A 21,768-nucleotide genomic window follows, 5' to 3' on the forward strand; every position below is an offset into this window, starting at 1 on the left:
GCTAGATGGTTACTTTGATTAGTGCAGGAAGTGTTCTTGTACTACCGGCTTAGGTTCGAATCTGTGAGGTCACACGCTTAGAAGTTTTTGGATTGATCAAATGGCTGATTGACGATTGAGAATCGTCTAGAGGTAAAATAGTCAATGTGATTGACTGATTGCCCTAAGCAATTGTTGCTTGGAGAAGTTAATTGGTGATTGGATCACTGATTAGACTCAATTTGATTGAGTAATAGAGGTTGGGCTTGACCAAATTCAAATATGATTTGAAATTGGTAAAACCGTAATTGACACCAAAATTGGTTTGGTGAAAATGTCTAATTTGCTCCAACCAAATCAGATTTAGCTTGAGTCAAATTGGATTGAAATCAATTATGATCCTAGTATGACTAGGACTTCCTTCCCTTTGTGGGACCCACATACTGTATGTGGGACCCACATCTTGCCTAGGTGGGACCCACATACTGTATGTGGAACCCACGTCCTGCATTTATGGGATCCACATCCCGGCCACCTCACCCCTTTGCATGCGTGACACGTGGCGGAGCAGGACACCTCTTTTGCTTGTGTGTGACATGTGGCGGGTCTGGACACCTCACACTCCTCCTGATGTCATCCATGACCTCATTTGCCTCATGAGGTCATCCATGACATCGCCCTCCAGGCCACCTCACCCCTTTGCATGCGTGACACGTGGCGGAGCAAAACACCTTTTTTTCTTGCATGTGTGATATGTGGCGGACCTGGACACCTCACACTCCTGATGTCATCCATGACCTCATCTGCCTCATGAGGTCATCCATGACATTGCCCTCCAGGCCACCTCACCCCTTTGTATGCGTGACACGTGGCGGAGCAAGACATCTTTTCCTTGCATGTGTGATATGTGTCCTAGTAGGACACCTCACCCTCTTCTTGGCCTGTAAATTGGCCACCCTTCTTCCTTCTTCTTTAGACATCAAGAGCACCAGAGAAGGAGAGTGAGAGGAGAGAAGCTCTAAAGGTGAAAGCCCAAGGAGTTCTTGTGCTATGAAGGTCCATCTTCTTCCTTCTTCTCCCTTTCAGCCAACCTTCTGCCTCCCTGCAAGCTAGCACTCCCCGAAAAGTTGATCATTCCGGAGCTTCGCGTGGACGAGTCATTGAGGCCGGACGCTTGTGCGGCTGCGAAGCATCCTTGAAGGAACCTCCTTCTAAAGGTAAGAGATCTGATCTCTTTTACGGTTGAGATATGATCTCAATCTTCAAATCACAAGAAGTTGTGATTTATACATATTTATTTGAATCACACAATCCTCGGGATCTGAGGGCTTTGTGATATTTGGTGTCAAAGCAAAGGATTAGTGGAGACTATCCGATTTTCGGAAACTCTCACGCGTGATCGTGTGACGAAGCATAGCTCTCCACCCGGGGGCTTATGTGATGAGTGCTTTGATAGGCACGCGCGGGTGTCACCCTATGTATTGGGACTGAGCCCGTGCCACATGTGATGTGCAGTTGAAGATTGTCTTCGACTGGTACCAGAGTCAAAATATTTAAAATATCAAGCATGTTTTGGGTTAAAATGTTTAACTCGTTCTTTCCGCATAAAATTTTCTGAAATTCATGCTTAGCACTCTGCACACACACCATCATCTGGTTCCCTTTCTTTAGCCTTGGTGTGAAACCATGAGCTAGGGCTAGGCATGAAGCCTAGTTCTCCTTCCCTCCTCCCTCCTCCCTCCTCTCTTTCTCCTTTCCCTTCCCTGCTGTCTGGCATCAGTCCCGCTATTGTCATAGCATCCTAATCGGCACGTCTTGGACATTCACTATTCCAAGTGTCGGAATAGAGCAGAACAGTGGCACATCCTACCATGGAAAAAATAGAACCACCACAAACCACGAAATTTAAAACCTTGGTACTACCAATTAAGTTTGCTGCAGTGGACTCCAGTGATCTGTGGCACAGAAATTTAGTTTTTTAGGAATTATAGAGTACTGACATTCCTGGAGACTTGGACATGACAAGACATGGCTAGCTTTCAGAAAATGGAGTGTCCTACCATGGTATTAAACAGCTAACCTTGTGGTGTAGCAAGCTTACAACTTAAGGAGAGGTGATAGAAAGTATGCCATGAGGCTTCCGCCTCTGGGAATTGTACCAGATTTTATTTATTTATCTATTTATTTTTTTTGAAAATGGGACATACGAATAACCATTCTGCTTTGAGAGTGAGACGCACTCTTTTAGAATATTTAATTTAGCTTTAAAAGCTTTAGCTAAAGAGTGGATGGCAATTTTCTTGTAATCTGTTGGACAATGGAATGTTTATTCACTCTAGTTTCAACATGATATTTTTGAAAGGTGGGATCATTATATTGTGCGGGATCAACCTCATGGTAATCTAAACAGTAAACACCATCATTTCTAATGGCAAACTACATGCTTATCTGCTGACCTGACTGCAATTCCAGCATCTGAATCAACATGAATGAAACATTAACACCGGCAACAGCAAAGGGGTATTCCCATGTGGCTCGCATTCCATCTTGCTTGAATAGTAACCTTTGAAAAGAAGCCTTTATGTTGAAAATACAATAAATATCAGCAAACATCGATAACATGGCATTTTCTCACTTTGAATTAAATGTTTCTTTATGGGGAAGTGTCTTACTTCCACCATTAACACTCATAAAACAGAGTTAGGTTTTTTTTTTTTTTTAGATTAAGAAAAGATTTATGAGAGGCCTAGTGAAAGCAGTTTTGCATACCGGATAGGTCCTGGCATAAAATAATAGATTCTCAAGTGAAACAAATCCACAGCCCCTGAAGAGAGAAGCTGAACTTAGTGACCCTTCACAGATTCATAATGGGACGAGTATGACTAGTCTCACTTTAAAAATGAAGAGCAATACTACACAAGTCAAAAGTAAGCATATAGCATATAGTCCAGATTTAATTGCAAGAACATGAAACAGAAATTAAAAGTACTATCACTAACTTATACTCTGAAGCTCAGAAAAGTAGTAGTTTAGATAGATAATAGTATTAGTTTTTTCATAGCTATATAGATGAGAATCATGAAACTAGCATATAACTTGAATCCCAGAGAAACAAATTACAGCTTTCCAAGTAGCGATTATGTCAATCAAGAGGGAACCATGAATCTAGTATACAACTTCCAGTGCTAGAGATACAAGTTCATGACTCTTTTCTTTTTTGAGAACTAGGATTAGATGAAGCCCAGCCAAAAGCGGGTGAAGGTCACTGGCACAAACAACCAAAGATGTTACCAACTGTACTTGTTCAAGCACCTCACCAGTTCATGACTTATAAATCAGGGTTTCTAGAGAGGAGTGAAAATTGCTGTAAGCATTTGCTTTGCATGAGAAAGATAAGGAGAGAGAGAGAGAGAAAGAGGTTACCATTGTCTTTTTTTTTTAATAAAAAAAATGGCTGTTATTCAATCTATGTTGGCAGAAAATTATACCACAGTGGCTAAAAGGCTAGCTACTTGTGTTGGGTCATTCCCAAGGTGAGATGCCCTGATCCATTCCATGCCTTAAGAGGCTAGTGAGTATGAGAAGTTGCATAGAAGACTTGGTAGATATGGAGAAATAGTCCACCAAAAGACATACAGAGAGCATAAAGCAAAAGAAATGAAAGGAGAAAAAAGGGAAAGAAGAAAAACAAAAGAATGAAAAGAAAGAAGGGCTGTCCATTAAGCTGCCCCAATTTTCTTTTTATCTGGCTCTGCACTTTTGTCCTGTAATATTAGCCACAGCCATTTCATCTCAATAGACGTCCGATGTCTATATAATCGGAGTTATTTGCATTTTTGAAACGACTTACCGCTTTAATATTAGACCACTTTGATAAGAAATAAAAGAGTTGCCTCCCAGCACCACTACTCCCCACAGAGAGCACTAGTTTCCCATGGCAGTTGGGAATGGGTGCAGTACATGGGGTGACAGGCGGGTCCCATGTAGCATCCCACCAATCACTGCATGGCAGTGGCTGAAGTGGGAAATGGAGTGGTGTGGCGAAGCAATTTTCAAAATAAAATTATTTCCTTCTTCCTCTCCCAATCACCCTTTATGAATGATGGACACTTTATCCTGTATAATCCTTTCTGCAAATTTTTATTGTTTTCAGATCTTAACACGCTTGACTGTCATTTATCAAAAACATGTTGGATTCTGATATGAATCTATGTACATTATTCTCACTTGCAATCAGCCCTATATCATCCATCTGAGTTTATTTACTCTTTTCAATTCATTTATTGCCTCAGTATATGTTCCTCATGATTGCAGCTCATCAAGCCAATCTTGAAAGCTTCTGAAGCATTCTTTTAGTGACTAAAGAATTACCAAAATCCTACATTTATCCCAGCTTGGTTGCACCTCATCTGAGTTATTATTCTTAATTATGTCCATGGCATGAATCAATCTTAAGTAGAATCTCAGAAGAGCACCAAATAATTATTTGTGTTGCACAATCTAGCATAAATGTTGAGAACTGTGTTATGATAGACATTACTGAGGAGAATTTAATTTTGGGGTTCTAATTTTCGAGCTTTTTTGTGAAGTGACAACATTTTATAATGATGTCTTTACGACTATGCAATGATGAAAAAAACACACAGAAACTAACAAAAATGAGGTGCTCGGTGTGTAGACTATGCATGCTAAGATTGACCGTCATTGAATTGGCATGTTTGTGAAGCCCACCCAATTATTCAAACTACTAAGCACGACCAAGTCACACATAGTTATGCTATATCAGATTCTTGACAAATTCCAAGTGAACTCCATGTCTAGAACTTATGTGGACACTTTTTTTACTTCTTGTGTGTAGATTAGCACATTTATGAGTTTTGCATTGAATACATATTAGTTTGAAGTACTAATCTAATTAAAAGGTCCATCCTCCTTGTTATGCAACAACATGCATAAGCAAGGCAAAGGACTCCAAATAAAAGCTTTATGGCTACCCATTCTAGGGGAGGCATTGGGTCATTCCAAATGGTATTAAAGCCAAACTAACTCATGGCCCTCGTGGACTAAGAAATACCGTAGCATGAGCCATTTTTGGAATTGACCATTATATGCCTGTGGTGCTTTTATTTTGATGGACCCTTTCTTGGCAAAGATGACAGAGCTTCAACAGTGGTGTGGTATTAAAGCCAACCTGACTCATGGCCCTCGTGTACTAGGAAACACTAAAGCATGAGCCATTTCTGGAACTGACCATTAGCTACTTGTGGAGCTTTTGTTTTGATGGACCCTTTCTTGGTAAAGACATCAAGGCTTCAACAGTGGAGAGTATGTGAGGACTCATGCTACATGTGTTGAGTCCCACATCCATTGTACATTGGGGAGGCTTTGGATATTTAAGTAGCCCAAAGGACCCTAATTAATACCTTCTACCTAGCCTACTCTAGGTGAGGTTTTGAGTTGTAACAAATTGCTAGGGCCAAAAATGGATCGGATACTAGCATATGCATATTTTTATCCATATCTTTTTCACGAATACAAATACAGATACAAATATTAAATAGATACCAAAGTTAGTAGCCATATTTGTTCTAAGCATATACGAATACGAATCGACTATTAAGCATATCCATATTTGTTGTGATCGGCTATAAATACGAATTGGATACTAAGCATATCCATATTTGTGTTGAATGGACATGCATACAAGTCGGATATTAGTTAAATCTATATTTTTTTATTTAAATACGGATATAAGTTAAATACAGTTCAAAGATAAATCGAATTTTAGCAAAATTCCATGATGAAAATAAACATCATTATATAATTATAAGGATGGGACATAATTTACTATGCAGATAGCACATGATACAAGCAACTAAGGATCTAAGCCATAGTTATTATACCTATGTCAAGACTCACCTGGTCGTTTAGGTCACTAGTTTGACCATGTTCATATTAAAATATTAAAAATCAAATTTTTTTAAATAAAAATTGTATAAAAATATTATTAAATTTTTTAAAAAATACCATTATTACTTTGTAATTATAGCATAATAAAATAATTATAAATTATATATTTTTTAGGATTTTGTATGAAAATCTTATATAAAAGTAGGAACATGTATAATTTACTAATATTTTAAATATTTATACAATAAAGTTTTGAATCAATTGGTATTTTATATAGAATCAAAATTTATTGTAACCTAATTTTCAAAATTAATTTCATATGACATTTATTAATATTTTATTATAATTACCATATTATTACATAATATATTAGATAATAACTATTATACTTATTTAATATTATTGTATTATATTTTTATTTTTATTTATAATTTTCTTATATTTATTTATTATTATATTATTATTATGCATATATTTAGAATTTAATTAATTTAACTGAATGATAAATATTTTCATATTTAATAAATACTTCAAATTATTTCATAGTGACTAAATAACTTGAATCAATATTGAAATATTAACCAATTTGTTGATCACTTTGAATTCACATGTGCAACTTCCATGATTGTGAGTATGAGAGAAATCAACACCTTCTAGACTTTTTTCATTAACAGGTTATATCACATAAAATAAAATAAAGCATATTCATTTTTATTTTTTATCCAAGAAAAAGGATTTATTTTAAAAACATGATCAAAATATAAATTATCATGATATGCATCAAATTTTCATTTAATTATTCAAACTCATATGAATAAATAAAATAAAATATGAACATAAAATATCAATTATCTGGTGGTTGAGCACTTAGAAACATGAGTCAAAAGTCCCTGATTCAAATCCCAGCATTTAATATTTATTTTAGAGAATTGTTTTTATTGGAGGATCCAAATCCGAATTCTTTAATCTTGTCCTCTTTAACCAAAAATTTGTTCTTTATCTTTGATGCATTTAACCCAACTTTGGTTTCATCCATTAAGACCTATTATCTGTAAATAACATGCACCAAGGAATATCATCCTAAATATGTCTAATAAGCTCATCCATAACTAGTGCAACAAGATAAGGACATAGAGCAAATCCTTGGTATAAACCTATTACAATTGGAAACTCATTTATATTACAATCAATAGTTTACACACTAGTAATCACTTCATCATACATATCCTTCAACAGATTAATATATCTAATAGAAGCTCCTTTCTTTCCTAACTCCCACCATAAGACTTCTCTAAGGACTCTTATCACATGCTTTCTTTAAATAAATAAAAATCATGTGAAGGTCTTGTCTCCTTTTCTATACTTTTCCAGTAATCTCCAAAGGATTTTTGCATCCAAAAGTACCCTTATAACATTGGGAATCGTTCTACAAGCTTTAGTTGCAAGTTACTCAAGGCCTAGTCAATTTCTAGAGTTACCACACAAGTCTGCTAAATGTAAGGGGCACTAGAAAGATATAAATGCTCCTTGTGACCTTAGAATTCATATGAATGAATGTCTATTTCTCTTGAGTGCGTGTTAACCCATGTTAGCTCTCAAAATATTTTCGCGTGGTAGATTTTGCATGTGCTTCGGTTAATAGACTTCGAGGAGACCAACTCCAGCTAGTTGGTGAGTCCTTGGTCCCAGCTCGCTTCAAAGAAGCCTGGTAGATACCGATGAAAATGAAGCCCTCTTGGTAGCAAGGTAAAGAGTTGCTAATTACCCTTTTGCTCTTCCAGTTTAATTTTTGCTTCTAGTTTTTGAGATTCAAAAAATAAAAAAGACTAACCCTTACTATGAATTTAGTAACCATATAAATTATAACCAACTTATTGCTTCATAATTGTTAAGATCCCAAGAAACAATCACTATAGATAGGTGGATAGATCATATAATTGTAGCAACTGAAATTTTTCCATAAAAAAAAAATCTGATTACAAGTTGTGAAACAAAAATCAAGGGTCGTTGAGACATATTCTCAAAAGACCTATACATACAACCATGGAAATAGGGGCGTGGTTTGGTAATATGCCACTTTAGCCACTATTAGCAGATAAAATGATTTCTTTCACTTCTAAATAATTTGATTAAAAGTCAAAACACAAAAATTTAAGGCCATTTCTTAAATTTTCCCTCCACTTCTAAGTTCATAGCTTTCGTGGTAGCTTCATCAATGTTACCCATCAAATAAATAAATGGCCTGCATGAGAAGACCATCTAATTCTCTGGAAAGGATCAATTGAAACCCCTAATTGTTTTTGCAAGAACAACATATTTTCCTAGAAAACCAGTAAATACTTCCCCCACAAAGAAAGTTTCCAATAAGAAACACCCAATTTTTTGTGCTCTTGATACAATTAAACATTCTTCGGATAATTTCTCCAACCCAAGGAAAGCTATAATGTCCTAAACAAGATCCGCCATACTGATACCAGTCAGCGTACCGATGGTGGCCCAGACCAGTACGTATCAGTCCGGTCTGGTCCCATACCGGTCCCGGTTGAATAGTTGGGTTTTAAGTTTCGGTGGTTTTTTTTTCTTGAAGTTCTTTCTCTGTTGGATCTTATTTTGTGAAATTAAGTGAAGTTTGATGTTTTTTATCGTTTTTTTAATGATTTTTGATGTTTCTATATTTAAGTTTAGGGTTAAAGATAGATGATGCATCTTTTTACTTTAGTCCGTTCTAAATGATATAAAATTACAAATGATAAAACGATACACAAAATATCTTCAAATTAAGATACAATCATTTACATACATTTAAAGTACTCTCGGATATCTAAAATCGGGACGAGTACCGATGGCTCTCGTAGATATTCGGATTATAAGTATAGTCAGGAGGAGGCAGATCAACCCAATTAGAAGGAACGCGCGCCAAGTTATAAGAACTGTCGGATCTCTCGCTCACGGAGTCTGAGAGGTGTCTTCTGAATGTGTAGGGGCCCATTCAAATATGGCGGAAGCAAAATCCAATGCACCGTATCCATATTCGTATGCTTAAGGCTCTGGATAATAGAATCTGTATCCGTATGCGAGTTCATCTGCAGCTGTATTCTGTCTTCCTGAATCACCTCGAGGAGTTCGTCTTCTATATCCAATGATATCTTCACGAACTCTATCAGATGATCGATCGTGGTCTGTATCCTGTATAGTACGGATAAATTGGGACTCATCAGTGAAATGAATACCACCCTTCGGCTGTGTCTCATAAGTACTATACTGTCCTTCGCTCCCTCCATGGCTAGAAGATCCATCACCACCGAACCTTCATCGCTACTGGTCGAAGTCTTCTCCTCGACATTCTTCATTAGGACCCTTTGTTTTCCTTTTCTGCCCCTCTGTGCTTGGTTATGTCGCCCTTCTCTATTGAGCATCTCTCGATCAGATCTTTGAGAGGGTGTCTCGTACCAATCATGTGGTGACTGGCTCTTCTGTGCCTGCGGCTGATCAGCTCTGGAAGTGCATGGAATATTGCGCTCTACCCATTGCTCTGGATCAACCCTAGCCTCGGTGGCTATGAAGCTGGCTGGTCGTAGAGGCGATCCTGGCTCGTCAAGCTCGGGCTTTTGCTACTGGCCCACAAGCCAGTTGAGCAGTGGATCATTGTCATCATCGGTGAAGGTTCCGTAGATTGGATCTGCATACTTGAGCTCCACTTCCTCCTGGATGCTCTTTAGCCTCAACTGCAGATTGTCATGCACATAAACAAGGTCGTTGAGGCGTTTTTATGTCAAACAGTTTCTCTGTTTGCTGTGGATGAGGGCGAAGGTGGACCAGTTGCGCCCACAGCCACTAGAGAAGACCATTTGGAAGAGGATCTGGATAGCTATCCGCTTTAGATTGCTCGCGGACCCGCCAAAATGCGCCCACCATTCAGCTACAAAAATATTTATGAAAATTACATATATGATTGTGCCATATTAGTAACCAAGTAACACTAAGTAAATGTCTTTCTAATGTGTGACGTACCTAGATTCATAGTTTGCTTGCTGACGACAGCCGCTTGTCCAAAACTGTAGGTGCTCTCTTTAAATATTTTGCTCTATGAAAAAGAAGCATGTTCTACGATGTTGATCGTTGAAGATGCTAGTATACTTACACATGCTGCTACTTACTAAATCATAGTTATCTCTTCAAGACATAGGGCCATAGTTTTTGGATCATGCTCCATCTTGTAAATGACATTATGCAAAGCCTCCAGAAGTATGTCATCCATACCAATTCCATCTACGTTGTACTAAAACTGGGGGTTTAGGTAGTATGCTGCACATATATGAGACTATCTTAGCATAATTATATAAGTACATCCATCACTATAATTGTCAATGATCTTGCTACTTGCTAGATGCAATTCCGTACCTATTTGCGCTCTCCACCGTCGCTCAATGATGTTGATGTACGACTGGCCATGGGTTGGATCTGTCTCCATAATCCGAGCCTTTGCCTTACCCATCTGGAGGTAGATCTCGCTATCCACGGCCCGCAGCACTTCATATAATGTTTTGATAGCATTGACTATTGAAGTGGCCCGCTGCCAGAATAATTGTCTCGTCACCAAGTCTTCTATCTTGCTTCCTTCACTGCCGGCATAAGAATATCTACTATCATGCCATTTGGGACTGACAAACATCTGACGTAGGGCTCCTTTCTTCTCGAGAATGCTATCAAGTGCAATGAAGTTGGTAGCAAACTATGTGACTTCTGGTCTCAAAATCTCTTCCCCTGCATACTTTCTCATTAGTGAAAGGACCCAAGTATGGTAATAAATATACTTGGTAATGCGTTGAGTGGTCTCCACCGTTTGCTGCACCCTACAGATCTTTTCAATGTCCATCAGCATGACATCGATAAAATGCGCAGCACATAAGGTCCAGAAAATATAGGGTTGTCGCTCCAAGATCTCTCCGGTGGCCTTAAATTGCGGCTCATTATCAATGACGACCTACACGACATTCTCCTCTCCTGCCAGATCAATCATATCCTCCATAAGTTTCAGGATATACAACGTGTTGTGCACCTGAGCTGAAGCATTAGCCGACTTGTGGAAGATCTTCGCATCACAATATGTCAGAAAGTTGATGCTCCACCTGGTCGGACTGGTCCAACCATCGCACATGATGGTTAGTCCATATATGGGCCACTTACTCTTGTAGGAATCAATCCATTTCTCCAGCTTCTTATTGTTGTCAAGAAGCTCACCGTAGATGTCCTTCGGGCCTGCAGGAGCTACACCGAGATCGGCAGCTTGTATGGCAGAAATGACAGACCAGTAGTACGTATTGTCCGCCACATTCGCTGGGATGTGGCTAAAGTGGAACCAGGATTCAGTAGCTCGCCACATATTTTTCTTCTTATCCTTCGTCCACCAGGATTCAGTAGCTCGCCACATATTTTTCTTCTTGTCCTTCGTCCATATTGAGTCTATCCTCTGCTGCTTTGTATCTTTGCTGGGAAGAGCATGCAGATCTACATCATGAATTGTCGCTTCTGGTGGAATCCCTCTAGATGACTTCTTACGGCTACCAAGACCACCCAGCATAGATGCAATCCGGCCACGTTCTCTGCCGACGCCCTCTAACTGAGGTTGTCCTCAAGAACTCTGAATCTTGCCTGGTGCTCTTCGTAGGCAGAGAGCCCAAATCGAGCCCTATGCCTGGCCACCTCCTCCTGCTGCCTCCGATCATCCAGGCTTGCCAACATGGCAGTCTGAATCTTTGCCTCCTCATCTATATCCTCAACCTCCTCTGGCTCCCTAGAGTGATAGGAAGGTAGCTCTGCTGCTTGACGATCCACCTCCGTCTTCTTCTTCAAAATCCTCTCCTTCGCTTCTTTGACCTCAGCGAGATTCTATCTCATCAGCACACGGATCTCGTTTGGGCAAGTCGGACATATAGCAACCTCATCGGAATTTCCGGCTAAGTGTTACTTCAACCTGGTTACCCTTCCTCCCTTGAAGACCTTGTTGTAAAAGTTGCACTGAAACTGGTGCCGCTCCCCGACTCTTCGCCATAAGACCAGCCAATATCACGCTTTGTGGGGTTGGTTTTCCTTATTGGCTCCATTCCTACTGATAAATCTATAACATATCAAAAAATTATGCCAAAATAGTAAATTTTGGCATGATGTTCTTTTTTTTGGCAATTTCTAAACTATTTTTTTTAAGCTACTTATTAACAAAATTAAAGAAATAAAATAGAAGAAAGAAATCACACCTTAAATAGTCTTCGTTTGATTTTTTGGAAAGGACCTGCTTGTCAATTTGTGAGCTATCTCTTAAATTTGCTCTTCTTTGGTTACCATTCAGAGACTCAGAGCCACTTCACTTAAGTTGGATAGCTGAGGCTCTCGTTCAGTTTTTATAGCCGAATGAGAGTGGCAACTTTTCACCGTGTCTGTGGAGGTTTTTTTTTTAAACGGTCTGTCGCCGAAAAACCCACGCGCTTTGACGAACTGTGGCCGAAAGGGCCACAACGCGTGGCCTTTCGCACCGGTATGTCACCAGTACACAACTGGTACCGATCGGTACCAACCAGTATGGCATCCATACCGGTCGGTTTTCCAAAAATAAGCCTGCGGTACTGAATCCGTTTTGCTCCCGGACCGGTTTGTACCGGCCAATACGGCATATCCTGGTCCTAAAGTTCATTGTTGTCAAGTTTGGTTAACCCATTTTGCAGCCTCATATTGTTCCTTACCTACGATTCATAGTTGTAACATAATTGATGTTGAATCTAATAGACCCATTGCTTGTTAAATACCTGTAGCAGCTAATACTCTTGATACTATGGAAGTAGCATCTAAATGAGCAAATGCCATGGTAGGAACAGGGTCGGTCAAATATCCGCAGATACATAAACCACTTGAATTGAAGCTATAGATCCCTTATTGGTAGAGAGAATTCTTTCTTGTACAGAACCCATTTTTGTACTGAGCGAAGGTCAATAACCCACTATGGAAGGCATTCTCCCTAATAAGGTAGATACTTCTGAGCTGTCTTTTAATTGCTCATAGTTCTATTATTAAATTGGTTTTTGCTTTCAATTGCTGTTGTGTTGCGCTCAAGATCATGCTGCCATCTCCCTGTTTGTGTTAAGGGATGGCTTGCTGAGATGTTTAAGAAAAGTTTTCCTGGCACAGTTTTGAAATCTTGCACAAACTAGGTACGCTTCATAACATCTCATGCTAAAGGATTTTTTCTTAAAAAAATTATTATGCATATAGAGCAATATATAGTTTAGAACAAAGTCCGTCGTACCGGTACCGGTCGGCGTGCTGGTGGCGGCCCGGACCGGTCCGTACCGGTCTCATACCGATACGACAGTCATATCGGCCAGTTTTCCAATGAAAAGTTTCCAATACCGGATCCCACGCTGATCGGTACTAGTCCCAGCCCGGGCCGGTACGGCATACCCTGGTTTAGAAGATTTTTTTTTGAGAAGTACATTTATGAAACATGGAGTCATAAATATATAGATATGTGAAATTAACAATTCAAGACTTAAATATGTTACGTTTAGCGGATATTTAGACATTATTAGATATTAATCACACAGCCATCTTGACTCCTCAAATGCTATTTAATTTATGAAGGAATATAGTGAAACACATGGTCAGCCTAGATACCTGAAGTCAGTTGATGGGTTTGGACCTTGCCAACCCATATCCTTCCATTGCTCTGAGATCAAGCCTGTGAGTTCTGTTTCTGGGAAGGAAGCATGCCAAAGTGCTCTAAGAGCTTCCTGCCAATAAGGAAGCATGACGGGATATTGAAAAATGAAGAAAAGATGAATAATAAAAAGTAACAACAAGATCAAATATATGATATCCCTATTTTTCAGATTAGTCATAGGAAGTTATCACTTAAGGAACCAATTTTGGAAATATGAAGTAGGTTTCTAAAATCTCCATTGCTAAGCACTTGTCCATTGACAAGACTGATGGTAAGATGCCCAAAAAATAACCAAACTATATGGAATGAGGCTCGTTCCTTTTGTTAAGTTGCTATTGTTTGTACTATGTTGTTACTCGGTATTGCAAAAGGAAGAGCCCATGTTATATATGGCACTATAAAATTCCGGACTGAGCTAACAAGCTGAGATATATCAATTTATGTTGAGGATGAGTCAACTTCATTGTTTATTTTATAGCAAAAATATTTGGATTTCAGGTGACATTTTTCATAAGAAATGAATTCTATACAAGGAAAGGGTCCTCAAACATTTATAATTTCAGAGTATCAATGAACCTGGATGAGGTAGAAGATATATACTTGATGGTCGGGTCGAGTCTCATCAAAGGGTACATTTAACCGTTCCTTGAGCTTTAGCAGTCGTTGTTCCTGCAAAAAGTTTATAATTTCTTTGCAGAATTCATTAAAAATGGATGAAAATACTAAAAAGAGCCATTATAGTAAATGATTAGAAAAAAACTTTGATAGAATATTGCATTCATTCTTCAGCAAAACTTTCCATTTAACAACCAAGAAGGCAGCTAACATATTGGACTTACTGCCTATTCCATAACAGAGGTCTCTAAACTACCCAAATTGCCTATGGAATATCTTCAAATTAATTTTTCACTGTGGATATGTTAAAATCAGTTAATCATACTGGTATTCCTCCAATTACTAAAAATAACAAGCATCGTAGCCAATACAGATATCCAAATCCCTGCCTTAGCTTCTTGATCACCCTTTTTATAAATTATGGCACTAAAATTCCCATTCAAGTTAAAACACAACTTCTCCTCTTTCCTTCAATTTAACTCAACTTTTGTCATATCATGACTATGCTACCTAATCCCCAACACGAAGAGTTATTTGTGCAAAGTTGAATCTAAATACTTCTTTTCCATTTTTCGCTTTCTGAATATGTACCCTTGTTAACCAAAGGACCAACTTGAGCTACATTTGGGATTCACAAGTATATATCATGCACCTAAATGCCACTCAATATCAGAAGATTCATTCCCAATCGAAATGGTCATTGTTCCCTCCCATCAGTGTTCATTGCCTTGCCTGAATCGTCTAGTTTCGGATATATCAAGCCGCTCCAGGTCTGGACAACCTCCTAGGCTAGGACAAGCATCGAACTGGCTTGAACAGAGCTAAACCAGATGGTTCTGCTTGGTTTAGGGTGGTTCGGGCTGGTTTGGGGCCTATTCCACCCTTAATAATAGAGGGGAGGTGAAAAGAAGGCCTCCCGTGCCTTCTTACTCCTCCCACACTTATATTTTCTTTCCATCCAAAAAAAAAGCCGGAGAAGGACTGATCTTCGCAGATTTCATTCCAAATCCAAACTCTTAGTAGATAAAACTCCCTCTTCCCTTCCCTCTCCCAAGGTTTTTTTCTTTTTGAAGCCTAAAATAGGAAAAAAGGGGAAAAATGCAGAGAGATCGTCCCAAAATTTTGTATTTTGGCACGATTTTATGTGATGCCGTAGATCAAAGGATGACCTACACAATGCCAAAGAAATTATAATTTTTTGTTCATCATATAATTTTTAAAGTTAAAAATATATATTTCTGGATTAAAAAAAAGTAATAAATAAAAAAAATGTTCAAAAGAATTTCTAGTATATTTGGAGATATTAATGCTACCCACATTTCATTTGATAGCAATTTATTTAAATATGGACATGATCATTGCTATGTGAACCTAAGCACAAACCTAAATAAATTTAAAAAATAAGTGGTGATTACTACATATCCATGGATTGAGAAACATATAAGTAGCAACCTCGGTAGGATACTACGTTAAGCTATATTAATATCAATTTTCTAGATATATTACAATTATATAATAATTTATTAATTAAAAATTGACTAAAATATTTAAAAATCATAAAAATATAAAAATTAATGTTATGTATAGATAATATTGTAGTATTTTCTAAAATAATTCAGCCATTTTTTGCATTATAATATAGATTATATAATTTTTAAATGATTATTAATTTAACTAAAACTATATGATATGTGTTTGTGAAACTTGTAGAAATGAATCTAGAAAAGAAGAAATAGAACATGCCATAGACTGGGAGCACGGGTGATGATTTCGGGCAGGCACCATTGGAGGTGCAAGTTGTGTGATGCAGAGTCGAGATTAAAGCAAAATCGGTCCGGTGGTTACCACGATGTGGCTGCTTATAGCAAATGTTCACAGGATGTCTGCAAGATGTTTAAAAAGCACTTCACTGATTTTAAGGAGAGCAAGCGTAGAAATGCTGAGAAAAGAGTAGGGATCAAACGTCATGCCGCTGAGCCATATCCATACTACTCCAAGGATCTAGAGGATCATGAGATGTTGAATATAGATAACATGGAAGAGATGCAGATTCGGGCTACATATGGGAGAATCTAAATGATTAGTGGCACAAGGAGGAGGTTGCTGGTCACAAGTCTCGATTTAGGCCCTCATAGTTTGAGAGGTTCTGGTTCTAAGTTTGCTAGCATAGATCCAGGAAGCAGAGAGATTGTAGGAAAATGTGGCAGCAGAATTGCATCTATGTTTGGGACCTTTGGTAAGAAAAAGAAAAAGAAGTTCAGAGATATACCAGAAAGGGCCACCATTCATGATGTAGCTCTACATGCCATTTTTATCAGAGATTTTAAGCAGTAAAGGATTGATACTATGCTTGTAAAGGATAAGAAAAGGGTACATGGAGAGTTATTACTTTTTGGTTTAACTTCGGCCACATCCTTGCCAATGCCGTAGACAATACGTATTACCGATATGTTATCGACACCATTCAGAGAGCCAGTCAGGATGTAGATCCTATTGGACTAAAGACATGTATGGTGAGTTGCTGGACAATAAAAAGAAGCTCGCGAGATAGATAGCTTCCTATTAGAGTAAATGGTACACCTATGGTGTGACTCTAACATCTAATTGGTTGGACGAGGCCTAGCAAGCGAAGCATCATTAATTTCTTGACATATTGTGATAATTTTTTTTTCCATAAGTCTGTTGATGCTTCAAAAAAAGTGCACAACATCCAATGACATCCTTAGCTTGATGAAGTAATTGATCATATAAGGGAGCATCATACTGTGCAGGTGGTTACGAATAATGGACCATAATATAAGACTACCTGGGAGATTCTGATGATTAGGTTACATATTTTTTTTAGACCCCATGTGCTGCCTACTATATAAACTTGGTTTTGATGGATGGCAAGATTATAGGGTAAAGCAGGTTATGGAGACAACTAGCCCTTTACAAAGTCCATATATAACCACACATGGGTTTTATCTTTAATGAGAAAGCGCACTAAGGTGAGATATTAAGGCCAACAATCATCCGCTTTATCGTGTACTATAGTATACTCGATACCTTTATTGAAAAGAAGGCATACCCCTGTTAGATATTTGTGAGAGTTGAGCGGCCAAAGAGTATATATGCTCATAGTGGCATGGAGGGCAGTCACATGAAAGGCTTAGCGACAAGCCAGCAGTTTGGAAGGAGGCCAAGAAAATAGTTAAGACTATTGCACCATTATATTAAGTGCTCAGGGCCATGGATAGTGAAAGATACCCTCAAATAGGTTTTCTGTATCATATGACGAGGACTACTAAAGCCAGATAGGCAGATCCGAGGCATGCTGATTAGTACACTAAGAATTTTGAGCAAAGATGGGATTACCAGATGACCTGGAACTTACATCTAGCAGGTAATCATTTATTTACGCTTGGCGAACAAGTATACTTCTTACGCTTGTTCATTCTTATAAAATAAAATTCAAATCCAATCATTTGCTCGTTAATTAATCAATTACAAAGGAAAAGGAAAGAGAACTATAGAACCATTGGAGCCAGTGGATGAGAAGTCTGTGCACTTTGATTTTGAGATCGGTGAGTTCTTGGATGATCGGTTTGTCGGGTTACCCCCGCACGCGTTGCAACGATTGCAGCGGAAAGATACGCACGGGGTCGTTCATCTCATGAACGTCCTAGAAAACGTAGATTTCAAAAATTTTCTTAAGTTCTCTAACTCAGAAAATTATGAAATCTAAAGGAAAGATTAAAATTATTAACTTGATTAATTTCAGATCTACTATTCAAATTTATAAAAATCATATCTTTACCTTTGAGTGGGTAGATCTTCACCGCTATCTGATGATGGTTGAATTTGGTTCGCTTGAAGCCGCACAAGCGTCTGGCCTCTACAGGTATCCATACGAGGTATAGATCGCTCCAAGATCTCACCGGGGTGCTAGCTCCCTTGCAGAGATCACCTTTGATAGCTGATTTCCTCTTTCTTCAATCAACCCTTTGACCGCTTTGAGAAGGAGGAAGAAGAAGAAGACCAGCTCTTCTTTCTTGCTCACGACTGGAGGAAGAAGAGGAAGATGGTGGGGCGGCCGAAATCAAGAGAGCTCTAATGCATCCAATGCTCTCTAATGTCCCACGCCACCCCTCCTTTTATAGGCATCTCATGCCTAGCTAAACAAGGAATAACTTCAATGAGAAATCACTCCTTGATTCATCCCTCCAAATTCTACCACATCTTACTTAATTCTATCACACCCCTTACTTAAAAGAAATTGGAGAGAATCTAAGGGCTCACCTTGCGCTGTGTGGCAATCCGTGTGAAAGAGGGAGGGGCGGATGAACCTCCATGTGGCGTGTGGGACCAAAGTAGGAAAGGAGGGGGACGCCCCTCCTTTTCTCCCTTGTGTGGCCCGCATGAAGGATGGGACAATCTCATCCTTTCATGCTCAAATTTTCTAATCCAATTAGAAAATATTTGGTCCTTCTTGTTCAATTGAATTCTAATCCAATTAGAACCCAATGTGTCCTCCAATTTGATTCATGTGAATCCTAATCCAATTAGGATCCAAATTGGACTTCATGATTTAAGTTCCTTATCTAATAAGGAGTTCTAATTAATTAGGCCTTCCCATTCTTATCCAATAAGGTTAAGCTTAATTTAATTAGGTCCAATTGAATCAATTAAATTACAATCCAATTGCAAATCCTTCTTCTTTAACTCACTAACTCTTAGTGGGTTAAACTAATTGTCAATCAAATTGACAATCTAGACCAATTGCGATTCTAAATCGCAATCCAACCGTCGGAACGATCAAAACCTCTAATGTGTGTGACCCCATAGGTTCTATTCTGTCTGGTAGTGAGATATATTGTGATCTCTATTACAATATCATTGAAACTCCTTTCAATAGGTTGAAACTTGAAACAATTTCAACTCTACTCATCAGGGTTCACTGATCATCAAGTGAATGCCTTTAAGTCCCACAATCCACTAGTGATGCCTAGCAGCATATAATGACAACCCAGCAGAACGGAATGGATGAATCTCTAGGTGCAGCTAGCGTATGATACAGTACCTATATTGTGGATTCCGACATGATGGAGGTTATGGATAACTCGTAAAACCCCATCGTCTGTCTTATGTCAAATTTATTTGACTCAAGTTCGAGATTGAAAAACTCTTTTTTCCAAAATTGCCCTGGCCAAGGTCTTTCGAACTTAGTCTCATAAATCACATAGGATCACTCCTAATCTATCAAGATCGATAGATTCCATCTACATGCAACCCTAATCCGACAGTAAACCTACTGCAGCCAATTTGCACCACAAGGACCCTTAGGGCTCATATTTGTGTGCTCGTCAAACTACAACAATCTCACCGTGATTAGCTGAGGCATCGCAGGTCTAAGTACTAGTCATACAACTGCAGCATTAAGTCACTGACGAGTGGATAGACATCTAAGTAACTTTTTGCTTTGGTCACGCTCAGTACCCTTGTTCTCTAACAAGTACTTGCACAATCTCTCCAATGTCCCCACACTGTAGACTTAAGACTCGTCCATCAAGAAAAGTGATCCGTGCACTAATCTCATCAGATCAATCACCGTTCTTGGTGATGATCCATCGATCAGGAGCAATTTAGAAATTAACTACCAAATGATATGTTGCCCAAGGTGATAAGCCAAGAGGGGGGGTGAATTGGTTTTTCTAAATTTTTCAATCCTTTAATTAAATCAACTGATGAGTGAGTGGTTTAGTTAATTTTAATTGAGTGCGTGTAGTGAAGTTAGAACAATACACAATACAAACACACAAGAAGTATAGTGGTTTGGTGCTCTCCTAAGCACCTACATCCACTCCCCAAGCGTCCCCTTGGAAATTCACTATAATCCCGCGGATTACAGTTGGATTGTTTCTGGGCTTACAATCCAAAAACCTTTATACTTTGGTTTTCCGGAATCACCAAATACCTATGTTGGTTTTGTGGGCTCACCAACAAACCTTTACCATTGGTTTTACGGGCTCACCAAAAAACCTTACAAAGTAATAAAGAAGAAAGAGTTTGAAACTTCTAAAAGAGCAAATATAACAATTTTACACTAATAGAAGAGAGGAGAAAAATAGTTATCGCTTTGAGGATCCTCTTCTCTTCTTTGCTAAGGTTGCTTCACTTCACAATGGGTTGGTGGAGCTGTTGAATGCACTCTCAGATTGCTCAACCACCTCCTTTTCGAGACTTGAATGAAGAACCTTAATGAAGAACACTTGGACTTGCTTTCTCTTGAATATGCTATTGATTTCTTGGCAAAAGATACTTCCTCTGATGAATAGTGTCACTTTAAATACTTCCCCACCTCTATTGGTCACTCCCCATTGGTTAGATTTGAAAAACTAGCCATTACTAACCGTTGGAAGGTAAAAAAGTACTTCTGCAGAACTAGCCGTTATGCCCTTGTCCGTGCTGGGGTCGACCCAAACTTTCCTGGGGTCGACTCAACTTACTGTTCATTGGATTTGGGGTCGACCCAACTCACACTGGGGTCGACTCAAACTTCACTGGGGTCGACCTCTGTTATAGTGGGGTCGGCCTTCACAGGAACCACATAACCTTGCATTTTCGGCTGTTTTCACTGGGGTCGACTCAACCTTTCTTGGGGTCGACCCAAGCTACAATGGGGTCGACTCAAGCTCCATTGGGGTCGACCCTCTCAGGGATTCCAGAGACGTGATTTTTGAGCACAAATCCTTGGGGTCGACTCATGTACAGTTGGGGTCGGCTCCATTGGGGTCGACTCAAGTGTTCCTGGGGTCGGCTCCATCTAGGGTCGACTCCTCTCCTGGGGTCGACTCAAAGATACATGGGGTCGACTCCACTTACTGTTCATCTGTGCCATTCTTGCATGGGTGTGCCAGATGATTCCATAGTGTGCCAGGGTCGACTCCACTTAGCTTGGGGTCGACTCAATCCACACTTTCCTGCATCTTAAAAAGGTTAGACTAATTCATATAATCAATGAAACATATTTCAAGCAATTTTGAGTGTATGCCACGATAGAGTTACATACCCTGAACATTGAAAATCACTGTTTTGCACTTAAGAGTATATTTCATTTTAAACTTTGCTAAATTAGAATTAAGAGTTCTCTATCCCTTTTCTACTACAAATTTTATCTCGTTGTTAATCATTGGAAGACGTCTTGATCTCATTCTCTTAATATATCATGAATGTATTAAGGGTGTCGTATTCATTAGTGATGTATCATGTTAAACTGTATTATTAATTTAATATTCCCTCAATGGTTGTGTTAATCATCGAAATAATACTATCATCCTCAATCTCTTCCTTTTTGATGATTACAAAACATTAAGCATGAGCAGATTGACACTTATATTAAAATTAGGAGTTTTGTTCTAGAAAGAGCTCAAGTTGCTGAATTTCAGCTTTTCAAAAATTTGAAAGTAAAGACTCTCCCTCTTTCATCCAAACATTGCCAATTTGAACTTTTGATTTTCTCCCCTTTTCTTTTGTATTTTATTAAAGATGAAACTTCAAAAATTTGAGATTAA

General features: G+C 38.7%; 1 protein-coding gene across 10 annotated transcripts in view; it reads right to left on the minus strand.

Moving 5' to 3' along the window:
- Positions 1 to 21,768, minus strand: part of LOC103708382 (ELMO/CED-12 family protein) — a 71,854-nt gene that overhangs the window by 8,537 nt on the left and 41,549 nt on the right. For 5 of the 10 annotated variants that reach the window (XM_039119456.3, XM_088719282.2, XM_088719281.2 and 2 more), the window contains exons 3-6: positions 14,201 to 14,269; positions 13,555 to 13,670; positions 2,749 to 2,803; positions 2,436 to 2,556 (exon numbers count right to left, since the gene is read on the minus strand). In XM_039119456.3, coding sequence (XP_038975384.2) covers positions 2,436 to 2,556; positions 2,749 to 2,803; positions 13,555 to 13,670; positions 14,201 to 14,269 — 361 coding nt within the window. Of the gene's footprint in view, positions 1 to 2,435; positions 2,557 to 2,748; positions 2,804 to 13,554; positions 13,671 to 14,176; positions 14,270 to 21,768 lie in introns of all 10 variants that reach the window. The other 5 variants (XM_039119454.3, XM_039119453.3, XM_088719278.2 and 2 more) reach the window with 1 other exon arrangement.

This window comes from Phoenix dactylifera, chromosome 3 (genome assembly GCF_051530095.1).
Source record: "Phoenix dactylifera cultivar Ajwa chromosome 3, Ajwa_hap1_PhDact_Kaust_v1.1, whole genome shotgun sequence".
Lineage (NCBI taxonomy): Eukaryota > Viridiplantae > Streptophyta > Magnoliopsida > Arecales > Arecaceae > Phoenix > Phoenix dactylifera.